This window comes from Periplaneta americana, chromosome 15, assembly GCF_040183065.1.
Source record: "Periplaneta americana isolate PAMFEO1 chromosome 15, P.americana_PAMFEO1_priV1, whole genome shotgun sequence".
Classification (NCBI taxonomy): Eukaryota; Metazoa; Arthropoda; class Insecta; order Blattodea; family Blattidae; genus Periplaneta; species Periplaneta americana.
The window spans coordinates 173,665,822-173,690,260 of NC_091131.1; the positions used below are offsets into that span (position 1 = coordinate 173,665,822).

At 34.2% G+C, this 24,439-nt stretch overlaps 1 protein-coding gene across 5 annotated transcripts in view; it reads left to right on the forward strand.

Moving 5' to 3' along the window:
• The window catches only part of LOC138715541 (uncharacterized), a 103,554-nt gene that overhangs the window by 46,901 nt on the left and 32,214 nt on the right, over nucleotides 1-24,439 (forward strand). For all 5 annotated transcript variants that reach the window (XM_069848585.1, XM_069848589.1, XM_069848587.1 and 2 more), the window contains exons 5-6: nucleotides 10,732-10,892; nucleotides 20,547-20,781. In XM_069848585.1, the coding sequence (XP_069704686.1) occupies nucleotides 10,732-10,892; nucleotides 20,547-20,781 (396 nt within the window). The remainder of the gene's footprint in view (nucleotides 1-10,731; nucleotides 10,893-20,546; nucleotides 20,782-24,439) is intronic.

Below are 24,439 nucleotides of genomic sequence, written 5' to 3' on the forward strand. Positions count from 1 at the left end.
ATAGCGAAAAGCTCAACGTTCAATGTAACAAATTTCCTACATTAGACAGGACTGAAGAAACATAAGAACATCCTGATTTCTTCAGAGCTTGTACAACAAGATTCTGTGAGAAGTGACCGAGTATATTTTGAAAAGCATATGGCTTTAACCCTACAACAGGCTATTTAGCATCAGTATTACACTGTGGAAACATGCTTACGTATAGTTTATTTTGACAAATTAGATTTCATTATTAGAAAAATGACCATATTTGACAGTATGAAACATTAAAATTACTTCAGACTTCGTTAATAATGGTATTGCTTCCTTATCACTCAATGTTTTGTTTTGGGAATGCGTTCTTCTTCTTCTTCTTCTTCTTCTTCTTCTTCTTCTTCTTCTTCTTCTTGACAAGTATTAGGCCACAAGGCCTGTTACGGTCTCACATAAAATTTTCACGCCATCTCTTAGCAGGACGACTCACAGATCTTTGGCCATGTGGTACATAATATAAATTGCCTTTGGGAGTCTATCATTCTTTCCAAATGATGTTTCCAATTAGACTGATATTGAACAATGTAATCTAAATCTGTTTGAGTTTTTAGTTCCTTTAAAATTTCACAATTTCTTTTCAGATCCCACTTAGTATAGCCCGCTGTTCTTCGCATGAATCGCATTTCACAAGCTGTTATTCTGCTTTTATCTGCTTTCCTCAGTGTCCATGCTTTGCTGCCAAAGCTGAGCATCAGTTGCCAATGTGTTGTAGAGACGTATGCGGGTGTGTTTCTAAACCAAGGATGGTTTCATCACACTATTTATAATGCCCATAGCTCTTGTGTATTTATTAATTTTCTGTGATATGTCCAATTCTTCAAAAATGGAAAGATTGTAATCCAAATATGGGAAACTATTACATCTTTCTAATATTTTATTATCGAGACAAATTTTACTTTGTATTGGGTGTTTACCACAGAATGCCATGATTTTTGTTTTATCTGTTGAAATTTCCATATTGTATGTGGCTGCTACTTGCTGCAAATTATATATTGACCTTAGGAGGTCGTCTTCTGAAAGTGCTAATAATACCAAATCATCTGCAAAGAGAATTAATCCAATTTAGGGTGTCTGTTGATTTGTATATATCCATGGCAAGTTTGCTTCCACTCTTTAATTATTCTGTTCATATAAATTATAAAGAGAATGCGTTCTATCAATGTAAATGTAGAATAATTGAACATGAATACTGAGTAGGGCAGATAAAAGTAGCCCACCTTCCATGTGAATGAGAATGCGATATTTTGACTGCTTGAAATTCCATTATTGTATCCTATCGTATCATAACGAAATGGGTAAACAGTTACAATAATAGACAATTTTCTGCAATAATCGATTGTTGGCATTCTTCCTGGCAGTATTTCAGCAATAGTTATCAGTCGAATTACACTGTCTGTTCGCATTCTGCAAAATGATTTACTTGATATAAGAAAAAGTGGAAATTGTGGAAGCGTATGTGAGAACAGGTTCGATTAAGGAAACCCGCGAAATTTTCAGGGACAAGTTTCTGGATATAGGACAACCAGCAAAGAAAGCAATAGAGAGTTTGGTTAAAAAGTGGCTATAGGATCTGTTCAGAATATGAAAAGAGAAAGTGTTACTTCAGTTCGCATACCAGAAATTATTGAGGGCATCCGCCAGAGGATTATTGCATAAAATTGTCCATTGTTGTAGTTCTTTACTCACTTCATTATGATACAATACGATAGAATACAATAATGGAATTTCAAGCAGTCAAAATATCGCATTCACATTCAAATGGGAGGCAGGCTACTTTTATCTGTGCCACACTGTACATTTTGCTGTATAATCATCACACTTGAAAATTCGGTTGTGAAATTGTTTTTCTTTCTCCTAGTCCAGCGATGGGGAAAAGGGGTGGAACGAACATAATCAGCAACTTACTCACTCCACATCTAAAACAGCAAGGTCAGGCGTATTTGGTCGTTTCCGTGTTGAGTGTTTACAAGGCGAGTCCAAAGCTGTGCAGTGGCGTAACCCAGTAGAAACGCGATATAATAGTTGTGTTATTATACTCCTGACCTAAACTAATAGGGTGCTGACAAATGTTACTGGAACGAAACAAGCGTTTACATTTTAATTAAAATCTATATACATAAATAGAACGAAAATAATAAATGTGTTACTGCATTCCGTAAACAGGTCGAATGAGTAATGAACAAAGTAAATAGATTGCAAATACTTTTCTTGCAACAGATGAACTGATAGCACGAATAATTAACAAATATATAAATAATGTTACAAAAAAAAACAACAGTACAATAATAATAATAATAATAATAATACTTTATTGCCAGAGCAAAGATACATAATGATTTTTTAATATAAAAACACTCTAGCACACCCAGAAAGAGTAAGTTACATACTCGTGCTTAGGGACCATTCCACATAGCCTAATGTTAAGACATTTTATTAAAAAAACAGAGTAAAAAGTAAAAAAGAAGAACAAGAAGAAGGAGAAGAAGAAGAAATACAGATATCACAATGATTGAACTTTAACTTTTCTCTGTTAACAGAAATTTTTAATTGATTTTTTTTTAAATAAAGAGCATTAGCAAATTGTATGTTTAGGAATTTAGCTATTATCGTGTTATAAAACCTTGGGCCTAAGTTTTTACTCCCTTCGAGAACACCTCTGCTATATGTTTTGAGAAAAGATAACTAACACGAAGTTGTTGTTGTTGTTGTTGTTTTATAATGCCAGGCGTTTGACAATAAAGTCATTTGACCTCTTGCACTCCAATATTTTTCAAAGATATTATCATGACCAGCCACTGAAGCACAGATTTTTGGTTTGAGTTGCACAATGGACAGTTAGGGGACTGATATATTCCAATTCTATGCAGGTGTTTGGCCAAACAATCGTGGCCTGTTGCCAATCTAAATGCAGCTACAGACGATTTTCGTGGTAAATCGGGAATTAACTGTGGATTTTGATGCAGAGAGATCCATTTTTTCCCTTGGGATTGTGTTATTAAATTTTGTTTGTTGAAGTCTAAGTATGTAGATTTAATAAATCTTTTCACAGAGTAATACGTAGATTTAGTAATAGGTCTGTAAGTAGCAGTGCTGCCCTTCTTTGCTAAAGCATCCACATTCTCATTTTCCAGGATTCCACAATGGGATGGTATCCATTGGAATACAATTCTTTTATTGAGTGATATTAATTGAGAGAGCATTTCAGTTATTTCTGCTGTTTGAGATGAAGGTGTGTGCTTAGAGACTATTGATGGAATAGCTGCTTTGGAGTCTGCATTCCTAAATTTATTGATGTGGCATAGAAGATTCCTGAGACTTTCACTTATTGCCATGATAAGTGAAAGTCTCAGGAACTAACTACTAACACGAAGTATGTTTGTTGCTAAACAAACTGAAGCTGGCTTGTCTTTGGTTTTTAATGAATGTTTTAATTCTTCCAATTTCTTATTGCGAGATGGCCCTATTTAAATAGGACATAAATGAGCACGAGCATATGCTCATTTCGGGTATCTATCCAAATGTAAATTCAAATGTAAATTGTAAATAAAAATTGTAAATTGTAAATTGTAAATTTAATCTGTAAAACGACTACACAAAACCATGACGATACTGTAATATCAGGATTTCTGTTATAACAATGTCATCTCGATATAAATACAAATTCAAATATTTATCTGCCAAATTCTTCTCACTATAATTCTATTCATGGGGGATTTAAAATGCCAGAACACACTAAACAAGGAGCAGAATACCATCTTGTTGCACAACAAACACAATGCTTTGTTATTTCGAGGAATACAAAGGTACTTATATGCTCATTCGTCTTTGTAAGTATATCTTTTTACTGTGCTGTGGGACATGATTCCAGCACTGATACTCGCAGACTTGTTGTGACAGAGTGGTCGCGATGTGGACAGAAACAGATACAGGAATGAGTAAACGACATTTCATGCAAGTTGAGAGGATTCGAAGTCATTTCTTTCCCCTTCTACTTGCCCCAAGTTTTCCATGCAAGAAAATAAAATATTAAATAAAGTACATAAGTGGATATAAAATACAGCCATACAGATGTTTGACAATTACATCTTTCAGTATATTTTAGTGTTATTCTTACAGTATTCCCAACTAATAATTAATTAAATTAAGGGATGTTAGTTTGTATTATGAAGTCAGGGGGGAGTGACACAGTGCAGACTGTTCCATTGTGTATGCTTAGAGTAGCAACTAGCGGTGAAGAAAACATTTACCTTCTGCTGTCAGTAGCTTTTTAATGTTAATGTTCCAGTTGATATAAACAACAATAAAATGAAATATTAACGCTTAGTATAGACTTTCGAAATATAAATTATCGGTAAACATTTCCAATAATAAAATTTGTCACTGTGTTGAAAGTCAGTTAGTCGAACGTTAGTAACATGGACAGTAGCATCTTCCCCTTCACTGATGGTAGAGAGTGTGAGTAGAGGGGAAGGCCTATCAACCAAACTGAAATGAGGTTTAGTCTGCTAGCTAGCAGTGGGAGGGGTTCAACTATGATTGAGGGGAAGGGAACACACTGTGCTACTTTTCCCCATCGCTGTCCTAGTCTTTATTAAAGCAAAGACTTTTTTTTTTTTTTTTTGAGAGTTCACTGTCCCCTTTTAACTGTATATTTTTTTTACTTCACAATTATTACTTTTCTTTTAAAAGAAGCTCGTTAATGTAGAGCCTGATTGTAAACTTGCGGCAACTGTGTGAAAGACGAATTGGCATCCACTTACATGGACTCACCAAGGGTCTTCCTGAGGGGTGTTTGAACAGTACGCTCTATGAGTAGCAGTCGCCCACACACAGAACCCCCCACTCCGAAGCCTCAGAAAGAAGTTCGCGCATGTTGGTGCCACGAGATTGCGATCAGGCTCTAGCTAGTTCAAGGTTTCATTTGAACACTTATTTCTTAAAATTATATATAGAGGCGGGAGTCCGAGGACACCTTTAACTTCGGAGACAGAAGGGAAAATGTAAAATCTCTGAGTACGTCATGAAAGAATATGTGAAAGTGCTAACCTTTGCTGGTATTTTTGGATTGTGGCCGCCATGTTAGAGCAAGGTGCATATTTTAAATGGGAAGAGGGTCATGTGCATATCAAATGAGTAGGGCTAGGATTTTAATGACCTATAAATCATAAAAAAAAGTCCTAAAAACAATGCATTTATGACGTAAAAATCTTTCAAAAATGCCCTTAAAAATGCCCTAAAAATTGTTCTTCCATAATTGGCTTATTAGGAAAAGAGGTTTTGTACTACTTAATATTTAGACTAGTAATTAAATTAAATTGTACGAGTAGTACCAATATTTAAGTTTCTTTAATTTTACATAATTTTTTCTAAGTGGTACATTTTAATTAATTATTTTACCTGATGTAATTTCCATGTAGCTCACCACAAGGCCACTCTTATCCGGAATTAGCAGGTTTAGAGGAATCTATATTGAAGGGGTGATTTGAGTGTACTACGTTAAAATGGCAATATTTGTGTAGAAAAACGATTAACATATTATACAAAATAATGGGTATTAGCCATCGGCGTAGATTGGTCGGTTAAGACGCTTGCCTACTGATTCGGAGTTGCACTCGGTCGCGTGTTCAACTCCCGCTTGGGCTGATTATCTCGTTGGGTTTTTTCCGAAGTTTTTCCCAACTGTAAGACAAATGTCAGGTAATCTATGGCGAATCCTCGGCCTCATCTCACCAAATATCATATCGCTATCACCAATTCCATCGACGCTAAATAACCTCGTAGTGGATACAACGTTATTAAATAACTAAGTAAAAATATGAGTATTAATGGACAAAATATATAGACAAATATCAAAGGAAATAAATATTATTTTATATTAATAATGGGGATTTATGTCCAAAATTAAATGAAAATGCCTAAAAATGTCCGAATAAAATAAAAGATGCTCTTATGAATTGAAACAGCCAAAAAATGCAAAAAAATGCCCTAACAAATATGTCTTAAAACACTCAGTTTATCACATAACATATAAATACTAAAGCAGCTATGTTTCTGGCTTATTAGAAAAAAGATGCAATTTCATCAAAATCCCAGCCCTACAAATGAGACTAAAATGGAATTCATTGCTGTAATCAGATTTGACATATTAAGTTATGTTCTATGGTTCAAAAGTTATTAACACAGAAATTTGAAATTACTGGTTACGGTATTGACGAAAGAGAAGAAGATAAGGTTGTCCTGGTATCTAGGGAACGCAGATATCATATCGCATCTGTAGACTTCAACAACCGATATCCAGAAAGACCACCAATTTCAAATTTAGAGCAACTGGAACTGTTCAAAAGAAGCCAAGTAGCAGTTGGTCAAAAACAGCAACTGATGAGAGAACCTCAACACTAGTCTTGGCCTCGTGTACCAATAATCCAAAATGCAACACATGAAATCTTTCTGCAGAAAGTGGTATCAATCAGTGTGTGGATTATGTGGATTCTTCATACCAATAAATGGAACCTGTTCAAGGTCCAGATGCTGCAGAATGAATCCGATAGACATGTCGTATTCTGCAAGACCAGTGTTGAGGTTCCCTCGTCAGTTTCCATTTTCAGCTGACTGCTATGCGGCTTGTCTTCAACATTCCCAGTTGTTCTAAATTTGGATATCAGGGATGTGATAGTGTTGTATGAAATTGGTTGGCTTTCTGGACATTGAAATTTGCGGCTATCAAACCGCAGGTGCTTTCCCCAAACATCAGAATCACCTCAATCCTCTCCCCTTTTGTCAATGTCATCTCCAGTTTCTTGAAACTACTTACTACTGCTTATGGCTTTTAGAGGATCCGGAGGTTCATTGCTGCCTTCACATGCCATCGGTCTCTATCCTGAGCAAGATTAATCCAGTCTCTACCATCATATTCCACCTCCCTCAAATCTACTTTAATATTATCCTCCCATCTATGTCTCAGCTTCCCCAAAGGTCTCTTCCCCTCTGGTCTCCCAACTAACACTCTATATGCATTTCTGGATTCGCCCATATGTGCTACATGCCCTGCTCAACTCAAACATCTGGATTTAATGTTCCTAATTATGTTAGGTGAAGAATACAATGCATGCAGTTCTGCGTTGTGTAACTTTCTTCATTCTCCTGTAACTTCATTCCTCTGAGCCCAAAATATTTTCCTAAGCACCTTATTCTCAAACATCCTTATCCTCTGTTCCTCTCTCAAAGTGAGAGTCCAAGTTTCACAACCATAAAGAACAACCGGTAATATAACTGTTTTATAAATTCTAACTTTCCTCTCTTTTGAGAGCAGACTGGATGACAAAAACTTCTCAACCCAATAATAACAGGTATTTCCCATATTTATTCTATGTTTCATTTCCTCCTGAGTGTCATTTATATTTGTTACTGTTGCTCGAAAATATTTGAATTTTTCCACTTCTTCGAAGGATAAATTTCCTATTTTTATATTTCCATTTCATACTGTGTTCTGAAACATAACCAATAATTTCAAATTTCTGTGTTAATTACTTTTGAACACATATGTCAAATCTGATTACTGCTATGAATTCGTGAGACAATTTTGGCCTTATTTGATATGCCACATTACAGCCTTAAAATTAAAAAAATGTCACATTGCTCTAAGATGGTGGCCATGTTCTGGAAATACCCAGCAGAGGTTGGCTCTGTCATCCATCCTTTCATGAGCTGGTCAGATCTTTAATTTTCCCTTCCATCTTCGAAATAGAATGGTGTCTTGGAACTTTTTACTTACCCAGTATAATCATATAGATGAAATTGTTTTAATCAAGTTATGAAAACTCTGCTTCTGCTTTTGTCTTATAACTCAGAATTGTTTTATTAGCTATAGATAACAAAATTGGCATTTCCAAGTTAGAAAGGCCGTCTCTGTCCATAAGTACAAGAATAGTGGCGATGAATACCAATATGTAATCAGATGTACATGTAATTCTCAGTGATGTCACGTCACACAGGACTATATTAGGAGATAGAATCACAGTGGTGATTTGCCGAACACTATGTGAATCATACTGTAAATGAAGTAAAAATGAATTAATGATTACCAGGGGGTGAAACTGAGAGGAGTTTCCGGTAGCAAGACTGTGCAGGCTGTTGTTTTGTTGCCCGATCGCCAGAAGCAGTAAACATAAATTTTCTGATTGGATGCTAATGGGAAACACCATTGTATACGAGATATAGCTCGTAGGCAACACAGAACAACAAAATAGCAGCTATATTTATTTTGAAACGAGAGCCTGATGACTGTTTTATAAGTTGTTTGTATGTATATGTTATTTAATTTTAAAAATATGTGAAAATTTCATCACAACAATTATTTCATTTTATTTAAAAATATTTAAGAAATATTTTATTTATACTTCCTTTTTTAAATGTCTACTTATTATCTTAATTAAATAACAAACACACAAAAATAATAACATTCATCCTAATAATGGGACATCAGGAGCAGAGTATTATATTCCAAAATATCAAGAAAGTTATTTCATACCATGTTCATCCTCCTCCAGTCTTGACACTGAATTGATGCTGCTCTTCAATGTGTTACCCAAATTTCTGAAAAATCTATTTGCATACTTACCGACTCCAAGGGGGCTATATTTAATATAATTAAATATGTACCAAACCTATATACACATTGAATTATTCCAATTCAGAAACAACTAAGTAAACTAAAAGAACTCCAAAAGGAAATAACATTTCAATGGATACCTAGTCATTGTGGTATACCTGGAAACGAGAAAGTCGATAATACTGCAAAACAGGCAACATATTTGTAACCGAGACCTCTTCAAGTGATATCTCTATCCAGAGCTTTTGCTTCAGTGAAGTCTCATTTTATAAACCTATGGATGAACAATTGGCTCTCTTCTGACAAAGGAAAAATTTTACAGTCTGTACAAAAGCAACCAAATGACCTGGAAATGTACAAAAACTTGCCCAGACATTTTTATTTATTTATTTATTTATTCATTCATTCATTCATTCATTCATTCATTCATTCATTCATTTATTCATTTATTTATTTATACTTGAGCTACATTAGGCATTGCAGCCTGAAGCTCGTGCTCGGGCGCAGTTCAGATCAGTTATACAAAATATATCACAAAATTAAGAGAGTTCATTGAGCACAATAACATTAATAAATGGTAAAATACATACAGCATGTAATAATAGAAAATACAAAAGTACATAAATATTAGAGTATCAATTTTTAACTCACTTAGCTTAAACAATTAAATAATTAATCTGATTTGTTTCTTAAATCTATGTGTGTTAAGTGTACTTAGCTCAGGGTAAGCTCTAATTAAAGCATTATATATTTTGGGTCCAAAATTTCTGCTGTGTTTCAATCCATGTTCAAACATTTTTAACATGTCACATTGTCACTCATTTGTACCTACACCGATTTCACATTTCTGATAATCTTACTTGTCTCTGGTGTAATAATCATGATGAAGATTTGGAACACATTCTTCTATACTGTCCATCCATAAACCATTAAAGAAGTAAATTAAAATCATCAGTACCAGTTGCAGAAGACACAGCCCTGCAGTATATATTGACTACACCCCAACTCTGGCTACTACCAACAGGCATCTATAATGAACACCGATCAAAATACCCCTTATTTCTCTTGAAAAACAACTGAATAGACTACAGTGGACTTTATGTTGTCAGCAAACAGCTGGATACATTAAGAGGATTGATTTAACAGTCTTTATAATTTGATCAACAAAACAACCAATATCGCGTTCAAATTTTCAAATGTTAAGCTTTACAGCCAGACCACCAGGAGCGCACTATTCTCTGCTTCCCTGCGGCATGCACTTCTATTATTTTGTTGTTCTGTGATGATTGCTATATACTACATCAGACATGGAATAGACTTGGTGCCACAATAGCAACTGAAGGTGAATTAATTTGAGTTTTGCTGTTCTGAACTTCTACATGTATTGTTTTAAAATTCAGAATCAAATAATGCAAACATGTAGTAATAACAAGTGAACAAAAACGTTGACTATGAGATTACGAAATTAATTCACTCCTTAGAAAAATCACAACGAATTACGTTGTTAGAACATTATGACTAATACTTTCAGATTAGGTGAAATTAAAGTCGACACCCTAACACGTTATTTTAAAACTATTGGGAATCCTTTTTGTACTAGTGATTACCATATAGGCTATTTTGTTTTACTCTCGTTAATATTTAATCCAATGTTTTGTGCTTTTTCGATTAATTCAATAAATAGCTGTCTTATTTCAAGCTCATTCCTTCCTATTAATAATAAATCATCAGCATATGCAAACATTTTTTGTTGTCCACCCAGGTTTATTCCAGCTGGTATTAAGTCTAACTGTCGTATTATCTTCTCTAATGCTATATTAAATAAGATTGGCAAGAGAACATCACCTTATTTTAATCCCTATTTGATTCACAAATTCTTCTGATATAATTCCATTTGTTACTACTTTGCTTACCGTATCTTCCATACATATCTTACATAATCTGATTAATTTCAAAGGTATTCAAAATTCGGCCATTATATTCCATAGACTATATACAGTCTGTACAAAAATATGGTATTTGTAATTCAGTTTTAGATCAGATTTCAGATTTATTTGTTTCATTCTGATTGATTGTGATGTGATTTACAGACACGCTGTCTATGGTATTGCTTGCTCTCAACTGCATTGTTCGTGACCACCGAATCCGAAATCTGGACCACTACGTAAAGAAACCGAATGTAGGTCTGGCAGAGCAGCAACATCCTGACGGTAGCTTTGGAAACCTCCACAGCACAGCTCTGGCAGTACAGGTACAAGATCTTATTCAAACATGCAAAGCGATGGTGGATTTTGAGAGTTGTGCACAAGAAAATCTCATTGCTCTTGCACACAGGTTTACAATGATGAGTTTTCGAGGTGGCTGGCCTATATAAAGAATTAGTTAATCTGAAATGTAAATGATTCATTCACTGTATCAAGTAATTACGTATATCTTAATAAAATCGATTATTTTAGGGCAGGAACGTGTATTTAACATTGACCATTTTACTGCCTTCACATATTGATATAAATGAGCCATTCAGAGCAGAAGTGGTGTAAGTCAAAAATGGGTAATGAGGGTTAAAGTAAACATTCTGTAAAATACAGCGCAAAGTAGCAATTAATATTCATTTTATTTAAACTATTAGTAGTCAATGGATAGCACGAAGGACATATTAATTGCTACTTTGCTCTGTATTTTACAGAATTTTTACTTTAAACCTCATTATCCATTCCTGACTTACACCAGTTTTGCTCTGAACGGCTCCACTCTACTTGCTAAGTAATTATTTTAAAATAATAGAGCTGTGATAATTATAAATAAAAGCATATCTGATGATTTAGTGGTTACTATGCTTGCATTTCAACTCAATCCTGGAATAGGATGATGGATTTTTGGACGGAAAGATTTTTTTTTTTTTTCATTTCCATTTCATTTATTATATTCCATAAATCTTACATTAGCAATGAAGTTTTAAGATGTGGACCAAGTTAAAATTTTACAATATTACAATTACAATGACAATTTTTACAGTTTTACAATTTTCTACAATATTTTGGTGAGATGTAGTGAGATGAGGTGAGGCCCGAGAATTAGCCAAAAGATTACTTGGCATTTGCCTTATGGTTGGGGAAAACCTCGGAAAACCCCCAACTAGGTAATCAGACCAAAGGGGGTTAAATAAAGTGAAGCCGAGGACTCTCTATAGACCATCCGGCATCAGTCCCACGGCTGGGGAAAACCTTGGAATAAACCGACTTTCATTGGATGGGAGAATAAATGTATGGGCCTCATTTACATGATTAGTTGTATGTAAATGGTATTTTCCTTTGATATTGAAGACAGAATTCTATATTGGTAATATATGGAGGGTCTCAAAAACAGACGATCAAAGTAATTGAAGGGTTTTTTGAAAAAAAAAAAACAACCAGAGTACAAAAACTTAAATTTTCAGGAGAAAACAAAAAACTATCTTATGCAAATCTAGTCTTTCAGGTGAAGCTCCCTGTAAAGCAGATTTGAATAATTTCAAGGGAAAAAACTATCTGGTATGATTGTTGTTGACACTTCAAGTATGAAATTCATTATGTCATTTCTTATGGTGTTATAGAAACTTCGGAAAACTGAAATACATATATAACTTAAATTGCCTCATAGAAATACATGTGTAAAGGTAGTAACTGTAGAAAATCGTTCTTTTAAGAGAAAATTCTCTGTTGTGGCTGAAGTGTGCGCCTCTTTTAATCTTCTTTTTCTTTAGTATATCCTATTTATTCTTCTTTCGTTGCTTACATTTCTTCCATGGAGTTACTTCTGCACCTAAAGATGAGTCCATAACTAATATAACAATTGGCATGTTAAAGTATTTTTCTTTCAGGTGTCTTTTGCCATGTAGATAAGAAGCAATACTGCCAGTCTACCACAGTTTAAAATTGTATGCATATATGTTTCAAGATGATATGAATGGGATATTTGTAAATGCTACCATCGTCCTGGTCAGTCTTTGGACTATGTTTGTTTTATGAAAACCATTGAAAATTTCCACTCCTTTAACATAAGACAGTGGTGTTCTTTTATCCACTAACAAATAATTCAGTAGATGGCCGCTACAATACACTCATCACATGCTTATTATTTCAAATTTGCATTTTTTGGACTATGGTTCTTTTTAAAAAAAACGCTTCAATTGTAATAGTAGCCACAGGTTAAGGGGTAAAGAAATAATTATGTCAATGAAAACGCCACATTCCTATTTCAATTATTTTTCAAGTTTTCGTTCTGTGAATTTGTTAAACCCTGGTCCCAATAATGAAAGTTAAACAATGTTTGAAAGGCTGAGAGAAGGGTAAAGAGTATGTGTTATTTGTAGGAAAGACATTCCCTATGTTTTGTTTATTTTCGCTCAATGATTTTTACTTTTTTTAATACGTAAAATTATGCGAACTCAGTCTAACTCAAGAGTGATTAGACAGATATGGAGAGCTGTTCTCTGATTGTGCGGCAAGTCAGAAGTTTAACAGTTCGGAGCTATATAACAGATTGCTCAGCCTTATAGGCTTTCAAGGTAACAACTTTTGTCAGGTTTACTATGCTGCCATCTAGTTGTTACATAAGGAGTGACTCCCATAACTCCCATTTGAATTGCATTAGCAATTATACTGCCATCTCGTGTTCATTTACAACGGACGGGTGGAGATCCTGGCAGTTGTTTTCTTCAAAGTGCTACCGATTTTAACATAGGGATGAGCAATCTGTTATAATATATGTGATCAGGGGTATAATGTACATGTGACGTACACCAACACACTGCCTAATCACAAATTATGTTTGATACCTCAAGAACCACTTGCTTTCAAAGATTGAAACCTTCTGCTTTTGTGTGTGTTTTTTTTTTTAAGTTGAGAAACATTCCAGAAATTTTGTCGTTTTTTTTTAAGACGCCTGTACATGGTCAGAGTAACTTGTAAGAAAATAGTTGGGACATGATTCATAGTCTCACTGAGCTACTGCACGCCATGTGTGTTATTCTTTACAGGTTTGATGTTAAGTTCCATCATGATGTGCTCACTTCTGTGATCAAATTTGGTGTGGCCTGCAATCTTTCTTATGAAACTCATTCCACAAGCTGTCATTCTGCTTATATCCTATCTTTTTAAGTCCAAGCTTCTGTTACATAAGCCTATAAGAGGACAGGTCTCGCGAGAGGCTTAAGCGAGTGTATTAATTTTTGGCCTCTGAAGGCTTCATTAGGCCAACATTGTAGATAATACCCATTGTTTTTGTGTTTTTTTTAATGTCTCTACCTTTAAAGTCTAGATTATATTCCAAATGATTAAATTCATTCACCCTCTCCAGAATTTCGTTGTCTGGATAAAAAATTTTGCTTTGGGTGGGTTCTTTATCACAAAATGCCATGATTTTTGTTTTTCAGATTAAATTTTCATATTTTATTAACTACTCATTTTATCAAGATTATAAACTGAGCTTGATAAGTCATTATCTGAAGGTACCAATAATGCTAGATAATTCTCAAAAAGTAAAACATCAATTCTAATATTTCTGTTTATTTGTATACTGCCATAAGGCGTTTGTTTCCATTTATTGATGAGTGCATATATCCATAATAAATAGGATAGGTGATAAGCCAAATCCGTATCTTGATTGGTCTCCAGTCTGTTAAAATGTCTTCAATTTTGATTCATGTTTTGGTGGATTTGTAAAAATTTAATGTTAATGTACGGTATTTCAGCTGAAGAAATACAGTTTTCTATAGGCTAATACAGCGTCTCTAGATAGATGTTTATCTGTCAGTGTGTAGCCCAGTGGCGTGTGGTGATAAATAATCCTGGTGGTGCACAAATATTTATTATGATTATGATTATCATATTATTATTATTATTATTATTATTATTATTATTATTTATATTATTATTATTATTATTATTATTATTATTATTATTATTATTATTATTATTATTATTATTATTATTATTATTATTATAGGTACTAACTACTACATATTGGAGATTTATCCTTCGAAGAGGTGGAAAAATTCAAATATCTTGGAGCAACAGTAACAAATATAAATGACTCTCGGGAGGAAATTAAACACAGAATAAATATGGGAAATGCCTGTTATTATTCCGTTGAGAAGCTTTTGTCATCTAGTCTTCTATCAAAAAATCTGAAAGTTAGAATTTATAAAACAGTTATATTACCGGTTGTTCTGTATGGTTGTGAAACTTGGACTCTCACTTTGAGAGAGGAACAGAGATTAAGGGTATTTGAGAATAAGGTTCTTAGGAAAATATTTGGAGCTAAGAGGGATGAAGTTATAGGAGAATGGAGAAAGTTACACAACGCAGAGCTGCACGCATTGTATACTTCACCTGACATAATTAGGAACATAAAATCCAGACGTTTGAGATGGGCAGGACATGTAGCACGTATGGGCGGTCCCAGAAATGCATATAGAGTGTTAGTTGGGAGGCCGGAGGGAAAAAGACCTTTGGGGAGGCCGAGACGTAGGTGGGAAGATAATATTAAAATGGATTTGAGGGAGGTGGGATATGATGGTAGAGACTGGATTAATCTTGCTCAGGATAGGAACCAATGGCGGGCTTATGTGAGGGTGGCAATGAACCTCCAGGTTCCTTAAAAGCCAGTAAGTAAGTAAGTACTAACTACTACATAACTATTAACGTATGTTACGTAGGTATAGATTTACATAATTTTCTTAGTCAAGAAATTGCAGTTAATCAGTTTCCTATGTAGGTCCAGTAATAGCAAAGTAAAGTGTTCAATTTCTATTGCAGCACACCGTAAATAATATTGTTTTCACTATATTGCCTTTTATAACACAGTTCACACGTTCACAAGCATTCGATAGGTATGTTGTCTCATCAGCCTTAATTGCTAAAAAGTCAGCAGCTTTCTTTATTTCTTTGAAATCTCATCATGGCATGCATCAAAATGGCTTGAAGGACTTCGTTCTGTATAGTGTTTGATGTGCTCTTAAACACTGTTCTTCTTTCCAAATGTTGCTTAAGAATGCGTCTAATTCAGAACTGAAATTGATGAGGCCAAGAAAAATACTGGCGTTTAAAGATGAGTTTCCGTCTTCGTGACCTCTTAAAGCCAACTAAAAGCTTCACAAAACCGCACGCACATATCTGTTCTTGGTAACTTTATCATTGTGAAGTTCAACAATCCAATTGAATCCAATTGTGTCTGTATGTTTGTTTGACCCAACACTGCTAATTTAACATTATTGTTGATGTGTGCAATTAAAGAATCATGTTTTTTAATTCTTTCATTCATGTGCTTCAAATCAATCAAATCTGAAGAACGATAATCAAAATTATGTATTTACTACACACAGTCCTAAATTCAAACACAAAAATAAATAAAATTCATAAAACGTACTTATTTTTGTCAATACCTGTTCGCCGTCAAACAATAGGCAAGGAAAACAAAATACAGCGTCTTTTATATTGCAGCCGCATATTGCATTTTTCGTAAGTCCGAATGTTGAATTTTCTTGTCACTTCTCTATTACTGTTCTTCGTCACGTATAATTTTAATTCATGTGTAGGCCTACCTATATTCTTTATTTTGATCTTTTCGTGAGAAGTCTCGTAGAAAATTACACATTTAAAAGATTTTGCACACTATTCATTGTAACATTTATGATGGGACGAGCTTGAGAACACATCTGAAAGTGCTCCTAACCCCTCCTACGCACACTGTACTGCCTCCCTACCATGCTCCAAAGCCTGCCAGTGAAACAGTACTACTGCGCATGCTCGAGTGGAACAGTGTGCCGCAAGTGTCGAGCGGTAAACTAAGTCCCAGGCATCAACAAGACCAGTACAAGTGCTGTGTTATTTTTACATAGTATTATAATAAAGAATTATGTCGCTCACACAGTCTACTGCAGCTCATAGATATAAATTTTAAAATGCTGTTATTTGAAGAGGTGGTGCACTGCTCCTCTGCTCCTTAAGAGAAATCGCCACTGGTGTAGCCCACGTGTTGCTGGCAGAGTCGGATATTCATAGCCTCCTGATTCAAGCACATAAATTGCTCATACAAATTACAAAGTACTATATAATAACTACCTACCTTTGTCATAGAAGATGTTTGAAATGATGTCCTTGTGCCACCACACATCTTTCACATATTTTAAGAAAATTTGCATTAACATGCATTAGTTCTTCTTCTGCTGAAATTTCCCTTCTTATATTGTCTCCCAGGTCTTCCAATGTATGAGGGTTATTACAATATACTTTATTTTTTAAGTTCCCCATAAATAGAAATCGTATAAAGTAAGATCTAGGGATCGTGCTTGCTATATTCTCTCACTGATGGCCATATCTTCAAATATTTCCTCAAGTAATGCTAACGAGAGATCAGCTGTATGCGCTATAGAGCAGTCTTGTTGAAAAAATTCCTGTGTACAATCAATGTCAGTTAACTCATCTAGGAATGGTGTGATTATGTTATCCCTCTGCTTCTGTGCATTCACAGTATCTTTTTAAATACAATCAATCAATCGTTTATTAATGTCATTAGCAACAGTTTGTTGCAATAGACATAAAACAAAATAAGTTTTGGCATAAAATATAAAAACAGATGAATACAACAATACAAATTAAATACAATACTGGTAGTAATAATAATAATAATAATAATAATAATAATAATAATAATAATAATAATAATAATAATAATAATCGTAATAATGAAGAGCAAATATATCTTACAGTGGAGTCAAGAAATTCACTAATACTATAGAATGGATGGTTGATTAACCAATTATACAAAACTGATTTAAATTGTATATAACTTGCATCATGTGCCTTTGTTATAGCAATAGAATTAATCATTTTTTGAACTTACTTAATCTAACTCTAGGTTATGAAAGACAATAATTGTACCTCGTATTATATTAATGAACTTCTGTTTTAGGGTGGTAAGTGTTAAGGTTTTTCTTAATTTTCATTAGACATTGAAATATATATAAATTTATGACAGTTAAAAATTTTTTCTTGAATAAACAGTGGTCTACAATGAGCGTCATATGCAGACGTTGTTAAAATGCGTATAGCTTTTTTTTTTTTTGTAGAATGAGAATCTTGTATATCCTACTGCTATTTCCCCAAATATTAATACCATTTGATAATATGCTATTGAAAAAGGCGTAATAATTTATGAGGTAGAATTTTGGTATTAAAGGTTTTAAATGTCTTAATAAGTAAATTACTCTTGACAGCCTAATACTTAACAAATTAATATGTTCATCCCATGCTAATTTAGAATCCAATAAAAGTCCTAACAACTTTACCTGTGACTGAGCTTCGGCGTTCAATGTATTTTTCAATGAAAATATTATATTTTGAGTTTTATTTACATTTAGACTGAAACCATTCACTCGAAACCAATTTACTGCAGTATTATATGATTTTTTCATTATTGAATTTAAAATTTTTATATCAGTATGTGATGATTAAAGAGATGTGTCATCTGCATATAATACAGATTCACAACTAACATTTTCTGGAAGGTCATTCACCATAATCAAGAATAGGAGTGGTCCCAAAATGGAACCGTGAGGCCTGTAAGGCCCTATAAGTCTGTAAGCATTCACTGCATATCATACACCAAATTTTTGGTCATGCTATGGCATTTCGTGTGCAAGATCGGGTTTTTCTGCACTGTAATTTCTGTTGTTCTGTGTCGCTACGTGACCATGTAAATAAAACCATGCTTCATCCGGGAAAAAAATTAAATGTGGATCAATAAAGCCATTATTAACATTATACAACACCCAATTACAGAAGTTTACTCAATTCACATTACATGGCTGCAATTCCTGAACAAATAAGGTACATTAGCCACCTGCGTGGCTCAGTTGGTTAGCCTGCTGGTCTGAAGTTGCGCTCGGGCGTGGGTTCGATTCTCGCTTGGGTTGATTGCCTGGTTGGGTTTTTTCCGAGATTTTTCCCAACCGTAAGGTGAATGCCAGGTAATCTATGGCGAATCCTCGGCCTCATTTCGCCAAATACCATCTCGTTATCACCAATCTCATCGATGCTAAATAACCTAGTAGTTCATACAGCGTCGTTAAATAACCAAATAAAAACAATAAGGTACATTGCTATTTTTTATTAGGTACATTAATTTCGAGATCTTACAGTGGATATTCTTGCAATACTGTATACATTTTCTATTTATGGAAGAACTTAAAAAAAAAGTAAACTGTATTGGATTAACTTGCATACGTTGAAAGAACTGAAAGGTAATAACATAAGAAGGGAAATTGCAGCAAGAAGAAGAGATAATGCGTGTTAATACAAATTTGCTTAAAAGATGTGTGGCAGCACAATGAAATTATTTCCAACATCTTCTATGACAAAGGTAGGTGGTTACTGTAATTTGCATGATCAATCCATGCACTTGACTTCAGGGGCTATGAATACCTGACTCTGCCAGCAAACAGTGTGCTTCATGAACTTCAATTTGAAGGCTCTGTAATATTTTCAGTGATAAGACATATACCAAAGTTATACAGATGTAAATGCATTTCGAGGTATTTCAGAGTTGTTCTTTAGTCAACTGTCCGAAGACAGGTTTGAACCTTACAAGTGATACAAGAAGGCACCATTTATGAGGCAATTAGGCCTAGGCCAGGAAATAATGAAGTAGGAAGGCCAGTTTCTTTCTGCCTCCATTATATACATCACCGACTAGCTACATACGAGTATTACACTAATCAAACTTTAGATACATACAAATTACAAATAATTGTTCTTTCTCCGACACATTGTCAAGTGAGATATACTGTCTGATAATAGATGTACATATCAGCCAGAACCTCAGAGGATTATTTCAAAGTAATAGAGTAAATTTTTATTTTGCCTAGTTTGTCCATTTTAATTTAAAAACCATATTGGATCCGATAAACCATACAAGTTATCAAAGATTTATTGTTAAAGCCATCAAACATGGGAGGGGTGATATAAATAACTGTATATTTGTGTTTATCTTTATGTTTATCACTGTGTAATTTGATAAGTTTGACAGGATATTTTCACTAATCAACACTCAACGGTCAGATGAAAGGAACAGACTATCAGTAGAAGCAGTAGAAGGTATTGTAACAGTACAATATAATTTGAAGCATTTTACATGTAAAGAATTTCACACCTGTTTATTGAAATCCCCAAAGCTACTGAAAGACATTTCCTCTTCACAAAATACTAAAAAAGCAGGACATGTCTGGCAAAATCCGGATGTCTGGTCACCTTATACTGGAACATTTCAGAGTATATGAATGTAGATATTAACAATAAAAGATTGTGTGGGGTCAGAAAAGACCCCAGGTAAATGTCGAGAGTTAATTGCCTCTTTGTCTGTCTATTGTGCCTGTTTATTTTTTAATTGTACTTTATGCCTGCTTACTTTAAGTATTATAAGTGCCTATACATCTGGGCTCCAGTAATAAGAATTACATGCATAATAATGATGAGTTAATTTTTTACAAAATGATTTCATCATACGAGATTTTAGGCCTTCGCAGTTTATTCATCTAGTAAATCATACACAGTTATCTAGCACAAATCAAAGCAAATACATAAATAAAAAATAGTATATAAATATACTAAAAGAAATATAATAATACACTAAAACGAACATAAATGAATAATAGTGTGATCAGGTCTTACAGAAAATTTTCTGTTTTTCAATAGAAATAGGATCTACTTGTAGGTTTTGTTCTTTGGATATATCGCCCAATACATGGAAGAGTTTCCTACCCTGTCATTAGTTCTTGACTATCCCCAAGAACTTGATAATATAGCAACAGCATCAAATTGTTACATTCCTCTTTGTAACTGACTGAAAAACTATTTTCACATTATAGGCTTTAGAGGCTGCAGATAGTGAACTTGCTGGCAATGGTGGCAACATTGGCCCAGTGCACTGGAACCACAGCAGTGCTATAAACTACCTGGTATCACGTCAGGCTCCTGATGATTCGTTTGGAGACGTGTTTACAACCACTGAAGTTGTGCTTGGCTTGGGACCACGACGACTCAGCTCTGTTAGAGACCTCAATTATGGTAGTGGTAATTCTGCAGGAACTTTCACCGCTAGTGGTAAGTGTAACATTTAATGAACAGTCAAGTGTTTACAAGCACAAGAAAAATGAAAGGATTCAAGAAATATAGAATCAAATAGATCAACCACAAATGGGTACTGGTATGAATTCAATAAAATTATATTCATATAAAATAGGCTAGGCCTAGGTACTAACTTGAAGAGTCCACTGCAAGAATGATGGATGTCATTTGGAATACATTTTGCAGGAGAAGCAATTGAAAGTTTGAAATGCTTAGCGCTCAAAGCTTAACTGTGATTTTCCGATCATTACTAGACAATGACTATCAGTGTTAATGCCATATAACTCTCTATGTACATTCTATATGTCTTAAGCTATGCATTGACAGTCTTGGTTCATTTTCGACAAGAAAGTGACATCCATCATTCTTGCAGTGGAATCTTCACTTGTATCTCTAACACTGGTAGTGTTATGATAATCAACACAGGTTGATCTTTGACATCACGAACATAAAGTAGCCTACAGCATTGCTAAGTTCATCCTGTGAACAATAGTAAATAGTTCAGTAATTTCAATCCCTCTTTTAATGTCTTAATTAATATTGTTTTACATCAACCATTAAGCGAGGAGCTCTACATTAGGGTTTCCCTTATATGGGATTTTTTTTTTAATGTATCAAATGTTTTATCACAGTTCCTCTTGTGTAAAATTTTTACTTGATTGCATGGCTTTAACCCATCCTGACTTTGCTTTCAAATTTTAACTTAATTTAAATTTATTGATGATTAATGAACAAATCAATTTCGCAAGTTTTCTTTATTTTTCTTCTCACAACCATGGTCTTCGTCTTGTTTGCATTTATCTTCATCCCATACTGCTCACAGTTGTCATTTAGCTCCAGTAGCATATCCCTTAGTATCGTCTCCTCTTCTACTAACAACGACATATTATCAGCAAATTTTATGCACTTTATTCTTCTTTCTCCTACTATCACCCCTCCCACGTTCTGAAAACAGTTCTTTACCAAATCCTTCAAGTAGATGTTGAACAGATAGGTGATAAAGGGCATCCTTGTCATACTCCTCTCCTTATTTCACTTTCTTCAGACATTTCTTCTCCTATCCTGACTTTGACTTTTGTTTCGTATACAGTAATTATGTTGTTGTTTTCTAATGCCAGGCATTTGACAATAAAGTCATTTGACCTCTTGCACTCCAATATTTTTCAAAGATATTGTCATGGTCAGTCACTGAAGCACAGATTTTGAGGTGTTCCGAATCCATTTCTTGATTTGAATTGCACAATGGGCAGTTAGGGGACTGATATATTCCAATTCTATGCAGGTGTTTGGCCAAACAGTCATCGCCTGTTGCCAATCTAAATGCAGCTACAGATGATTTTCGTGGTAAATCGAAAATTAACTATGGATTATGATGCAGAGAGTTCCATTTTTTTTTCCCTTGAGATTGTGATAACAAATTTTGTTTGTTGAAGTCCAAGTATGTAGATTTAATAAATCTTTTCACAGAGTAATATGTAGATTTAGTAACAGGTCTGTAAGTAGCAGTGCTGCCCTTGCTAAAGCATCCGCATTCTCGTTTCCCAGGATTCCACAATGGGATGGTATCCATTGGAATACAATTTTTTATTGAGTGATATTAATTGAGAGAGCATTTTAGTTATTTTTGCTGTTTGAGATGAAGGTGAGTGTTTAGAGGCTATTGATAGAATAGCTGCTTTGGAATCTGACAGTATAACTGCATTTTTAAATTTATTGATGTGGCATAGAAGATTCCTGAGACTTTCACTTATTGGAATGATTTCTCCATCAAAACTTGTTGATCCATATCCAAGAGATCTATAAAGTGAGAAGAGACAGCACGTAACACGTGCACCGGCACCTTGTTATTTTTTCTTTTAAATTCGGGATGTTGATTTTCTGTTTTAATTCTTGAACCATGGATATGAAACTTTTTTGAGTTTTCAATCTACAGAGAGTACTGTATGAATGCCAATTGTTTCCTGGTAATCTGATAAGTTTTTCATATTGAATCAGTGCTTTTTCTTCTATTGTCATTTTGATGCTGTTAATGTTAGTGAGGAATCTCATAGAATCTATTGGAGTTGTTTTGATTCCACCAGTAATGAGCCTGAGAGCTTGGTTTTGAACATGTTCTATTTTGTTCTCCGCAGTATGTCAGCACTGGCTGTAAAAACATTTTGTGCTATATCGTGTGTATTTGCTTGGTTTCCACACAAAACCAATCCGCAGAAAGTCTAAAATTCCACATTCAGTATTCCCAACCTAACACACATAACAATTTCCCTCTTCTTACCGCTTAAGTGACATATTGATTTTACTGCTTTAAGCTTTTAACATATTATTTTTAGAGACATTCAATATAGTAATAATTATAAATTGGAAACTTACCACTGCAATTTCACCTAAATTGCACTGTTAATTATTGTTTTTAAATATTTGCAAAAATAAAGTAAACTCTACAATTCCACTAAAGTTACTGCATTCGTGATGCAAGTAACATTAAGGAAGCCGTGAAAAAATCAACAAGATTCCAGACTCATCATAGACTGGGGGAAAAAAAAGACACGTATATCACGGCCTGCTGGAGTATAGTAAACACAGAAAACATTTTAAAGCAACAATGTTGAAGATAGATATTTTTGTTTTGCAAATTTGCCATTATTGAACAGAAACCAAGATGGAGATTTCATTGCAACTAATTAGAAATTCCTCTTTCAGGTATGTAATAAACGATCTTCGCACAAAATAATGTACGATACACGAGCGGTATGTTTTCTTTCAATTCTCGGAAATTAAAAAAGCTCAACTACGTTTCGCTTTTTCAAACTTTTCCTCAAACATGAAAACTTCAACATACCGCTCTTGTAACGCATATTACTATTGTATGTAGTTTTCAAAGTATTTCTAGAGCATCCCCATTTCTTTCCTGCTAGTCTTTTCAGAAAGAAGAATCTTTTTTGAGCTTTTTCAGAAATATAGGGGAGAGTTGGGTAGTATCGGACATCGGGTAATATCGGACAGTGAGTTTCTTTCATCTACTACACGATGATAGTACCTGATTGACATGGTTACGTTTCTGTGATGTCGCATAGAGAAATGTAACCATGTCATTCAGGTACTACCATATGGTAGTAGATGAAAGAAATGCACTGTCCGATACTACCCGATGTCTGATACTACCTGACTCTCCCCTATTTCAAATGGTAGCTCCATGTTAAATTACTGTCGAAATAGACTGGAACAGAATAAAACAGATTGCAATGAAAAGGGAGGAAAAAAAATTGAAATTATATAAGTAGTAGTAGTAGAATCCTAGCAAAAATCATCAATAATAATGAATTTGAAGGAGAAATATGTGTAATCATATTTTATTATACTCAGTTGTATAGTTTAGACAGTGGCAATTAACTCTAGAAACACGATTTGTCTTTTGTTCCAAGGACAAAATGAAATGTCAAAAATGACTTTAAGGATCTACATACCATTTTATTTGTCATTTTCACTATAAAATTATAGGCTTCATTTGTTCTGAGACATTTCCTAGTCCTGTTAGAAAATTTTCAGCTAGAAATTAGAGTATTTTTCATATATTAATAGTTCTGCAAACACAAAATTGGGAACATGTTGAGGTTATCAACTTGGCCATCTTCGG